Source organism: Populus nigra, chromosome 9 (genome assembly GCF_951802175.1).
Source record: "Populus nigra chromosome 9, ddPopNigr1.1, whole genome shotgun sequence".
Classification (NCBI taxonomy): Eukaryota; Viridiplantae; Streptophyta; class Magnoliopsida; order Malpighiales; family Salicaceae; genus Populus; species Populus nigra.
In genome coordinates, this window is record NC_084860.1 from 218,755 (window position 1) to 223,608 (window position 4,854).

Here is a 4,854-nt window from a genome sequence, read left to right on the forward strand (position 1 = left end):
TTCAAGTTTTTTTTATCTATTAGGTTAGTAATTAATAATAGGTAATTCATTCTTATTCTTTTTAGTTTTATTTTTTTTATTTTATTAATTTAATTTTTTTTATCTACTAGATTTGGTTGGTATGTATTCTTTTGATTGTTATTTATTTACTTTAAATAATTTATGAAATTAATTTTTTTTTCAATTTCATTATCTTTTAATTTTTTATTTGTTAAATTTGATCCCTATTATTTGAATTGCTATTTTTTTTGAAATAATTTATGAAATTGATTTTTTTTCTTTCATTTTCATCCTCCTTCAATATTTTTATCTGTCAGTTTTTGTCCCAATTCTTTTAATAAACTTGAAAAAAACTATAACATTAATATGTTACTTTTCAATTTTTTTTTCATGGTGTAGCCACACTGAAAAGCGACTCATTTTTCATGACATTGTTTAATATTAAAAAATAATTTATTTTTTAAGAATTTATTTTCCATAGAAACCACTTTCTAAAATAAACCACTTTCTACAAACAAATATAGAGCAAATCTTTAATTCTATCCTTTTTTTTTTTGTTATATATCTTGTCAAGATTTTAAACAATTGGGAGGACATTGCTATTATTTTTAAAGGTTTTTGGTTTTATTTGGTTACTGTTTCAAGATAAAATGGACAAATATAAAAAAGATAAAAACATACTTGATAAAAAAAATTAAGTAAAATAAATATATCGAATTTTTATCATTTGAAAATAAAAAGGATAAATAGCATGTCTCCTCTTTCCTACTTTTTTGTGATTCTCTTATCCTAATTTTGAACTACATATAACTACGCTGATAAAGTTATTGTTGAAGTTTTCAATCTAAAAAAAACTGGATCACGCCATCCAATTTTATTATATCTTATTAATTTGTTAAACTATAACAATTATTAAGAAAAAAAAAGCCAAAAAACAATCCATAAAAAAAATATTAATTGAATAATAAAGAATTTCTGTACATTCATGAAACATTTTGTTAATTTATATATCTATAGCTCCAAAATCTTCACTGTATTTATATAAAGGATACAAGATTTATATATCTCTAGGGTTAATTTTGGAGCTACCCTAACACAAACCTAGAGCTAGCTAGGTAAAGGAACTTGGGTTCTGGCGACTACATTTACAACATCAACAAAGTAGCTAATCTAATTCAGCTCAGGAATACTTTGGAGGGAAGGCTTCCAGTGGCCATGAGGATGCTCCATTTCAAATTCATGATCACTACTAGAGTACTCTAGTATCGACCTAGCCAGCAGGACTTCTTCCATGGATAACCCCTGCATGTTAACCGTTGCCATTATTATCTCTTCTAGTTCCCTCCTTGTAATCTTGATCTTCACCTCTCTGGTAGAGCCTGAAGACGAACAACTCGTGTCAAGCGGCCTCCTTCTTCCAATGCTAGCACCATGTTCCTCGTGATCATCAGCTTCATCAAACATTGTGACTTGATGCTTATCATGTATCATCGACCCCCAGTCATCACCGGCCCATACCGATGATGATGCACTTCTACAGCAATTTCCCATGGTGTTAATTTGTTCTACTATGCAAAGACAATTCTGAGCGAATGAAGAAAGGAGAGCTCAATTTTAGACAGAGAAAGCGGCCGGGTTGTGCTATTTATTGATGGGAGAGGGGAAATATAGCTAGCCTTATTTCCAAGAAGGTGCGAGCAAGCACCATGGATCGAGGCATGATAAGATATGGTCATATATAGGTGTCGCTCGAATTAAGAGGCTGTTTGTTGACCCAAAAAAAGCCATGTAAACTTGTTGTCAATGATGAAATCAGCAAATCGGCTTCTACAGCATATATAAGCTAGCCATGTTGGAAAATCATTGGGTATATACGCACAGGCCAGCTCCTTGGCGATAATAGTATACATGACTTCATCGTTGATATTTTATTTTGTTTGAATTTGTCATCCCTGTAAATATTCATTCTACTCAACATATCCAAATCATTCAAGTGACTATGAATTTATGAATAAAATAAGCTTAATGATGATTTGGTTGAATTATGGATTCTAGATGGCATCTTTGGGTACGTTGGACGAGTAAGTATGAACTTGTTTTTTCAACCCTCATGTGCGCGCGCGTTTTCCTCGTGTAACACTAATCCGATTATTGCAGGCCTTATTTGATATTTTTTACAATAACATGATATTATGATCATATCAGCTTGCATTAAATTTTAATTGATTTTTTAATTACATTTATAAATCACATTAAAAATCTTACTTTTTATAGTATGAGATAACATGAAAGCACATATTGTTCGGGAAAAAAAAACATTATGCGGGTAAAACACAAGTGTAACAGTGGTTGCAACGTACCATGTTCCCGAATCAAGAGTATTATTTTGATGTTTTTGGTCTGTGAACCGCAGCCGCTCAAGCATTTCCAAACTAACCTAGGCTCTAGATCTAGTCTTCCGTTTAGACCTCTTATTTATTATATTGCGTAGGATAAGACATGTAAACAATGAGATATGATCAAACTTTACTAACCATTCTATCTGATCGGCATGGCAAAAACATTGGAACACTAATTATAGGTATTTTCGAATTAATATCATGATTATATATATATATATTGTTTATATCTATATAATTGGATTATTAGAAGTAGCAAGCTGGTCAATATGTGCTAATTAGATTACCAGCTGCCTAGCCTGTCAATATATATATAAAATATTCTGACTATGGGATAAAAATAATCTAAAAGTGGAAGAAAAGAAAGAAAGCGAGCGAGCCAGCCCGCAACCCAAGCTTGAGAATGAGAAATGTTCAGAGATTGACCCTCACTTTTGATGACTTGATCTCCAGTAGTCATCCTCAACCATGTCTGCCACGAATATGCAACAGATCATTTAAATAACAGATTAGAAAATTATTTGAGAACGAACATGGTTTAAATGCTAAATATTAATTTTGTAAAAACCATCAACGAGATTCTGGCATGAGAAAAACATAAAGAAAGTAGAAAAAAAGAAAAGAAGGAATAAGTTATTAGAGTTCTATTTTTTAATTACAATTTCATTACAGTACTTGGAAGAAATCTTTTATTGTCTGCTTTAAATATTAAGATTTTGTCGAGTCAGAGTAAGCTTAAAATATCCCGACTACAACAACATAGCTATTATAGGTGCGTGCTTGTGATTAGGGTCGCGGTTAAAAAATAAGTTGTGATTAAAATATATATATATATATATATATATATATATATATATATAGATAAATTTTTAGGAGATGGATTTTACATACAAAATAAATAAATAAAACTAGATTCTATATAAAAAAACAAATTATTAATTTTTACTTTTATAAAACTAAAGGTCGCAACAACAATTATATACGAGCTACAAAGCAAAAATCAAAAACTATTTCATTAACCAAATGGTTTTTTCTCTATGGTTGGGTAAAAAAATGAAGTTATTATAATACTAAAAATTTTACTTTTTTTTTTATTAAAGTATTGTTTTCGAGTCAGTTTCGGCCTATTTTTTATTAAAATCTAAATTTTTTTCTTTACATTAATTTTTTTTTAGTGTTTTTGAATCATTTTGATATTCTGGAATCAAAAATAATTTTTTTCAAATATAAAAAAAAATTATTTTAATATTTTTCAAGTAAAAAACACTTTAAAAAATAATCACTACTAATTTACTACACTCTCAAGTATCCTCTAGCTAATTCTTACATTTTAATCTAATTTTCATTGGTGACAAGACAAAAGAAAAAGCATCAAGCTATAATTATAGAAAATTACCACCCTATATAAACCAATTTATCATCATTCTGCACTCATAGAATAATGGATATCGATCACAATTAATTAAATTATAGTGAATCCCACGTAATAAAAATAAATAATCTCAATGATTATTGAATCTTCAATCATTATAACTGTCAAAACGTATGAATAGTTGCAATTTGTAACCCTTCTTTGAAATGTTGTCTCGTAATTGATATCAATGGCTATTCGCAATGTCACAATTAAAAGGCCATTAATTAGACAAATCCACTATTTGGCTAACGATTAACAAGAACAATCAAGTAAAATAAAAATTAAGTAGGATTACTATAAATAAAAAATAAAGGATAACAGGATTTATTTTTACGAGTTAAAATTTTTAAAGATCAAGAGTACTATATATAAAAGAAGAAACCTAAAATATTCAAGATTAATGCATCAAAGATTTCACTAAAAAACTATTACAATCATTTATATAACAAAAACTAAATAATAATAATAATAATAATAATAATAATAATAATAATAATTAATAGAAAAAATAATTAGAAAAAAACATTCTCTACTATTAAGGATATCTGAGAATCCTCTCATGATATTCACTCATTCTCTCTGTGATTATAGTAGTCAGTTATTCTATCCATGATTATAGTAGTTAACCCTTAATTGTAGGTTTGAATGATTATTCATTGTTTGATTTCTTTCCAGTTATATTTTATTTTCTATTCATGTGTTGTCATATGTGCATGAATGTATCTCTATATGAATAAAATATATCTCAACCTCTCAATTAAGATTGTCAACAATATTTTTTTTAACACAACATGAAAAATATAATATAAACTCAGATTGTAAAATCATAAAATCATAAGTAATTTTTTAAAACTAATTATATATTGATAATTCTAGTTAAAAAATTAAATTACATTAAAATTTGATAAAATAAGTCATCAATATTATAATCAATGTGTGATCTAAATAAAATAGAAGAGATAGATAGTATGAATTAATAAATTAATGACATGGAAAAATAAAAAGTCTCAGAATAAAATTTATCAATACAGGAAAATCACT

The 4,854-nt window shown here is 27.6% G+C and overlaps 1 protein-coding gene across 1 annotated transcript; it reads right to left on the reverse strand.

Moving 5' to 3' along the window:
* Window positions 1-1,170: 1,170 nt before the first annotated feature.
* Window positions 1,171-1,551, reverse strand: LOC133703561 (uncharacterized). The gene has a single exon (XM_062128161.1). It carries the CDS (start codon window positions 1,549-1,551, stop codon window positions 1,171-1,173), a length of 381 nt encoding a protein of 126 aa, XP_061984145.1.
* Window positions 1,552-4,854: the final 3,303 nt, after the last annotated feature.

Excerpts from the sequence above, each read along its gene's own strand:
- LOC133703561 (XM_062128161.1), bottom strand. The coding sequence starts at position 1,551 with ATGGGAAATTGCTGTAGAAGTGCATCATCATCGGTATGGGCCGGTGAT.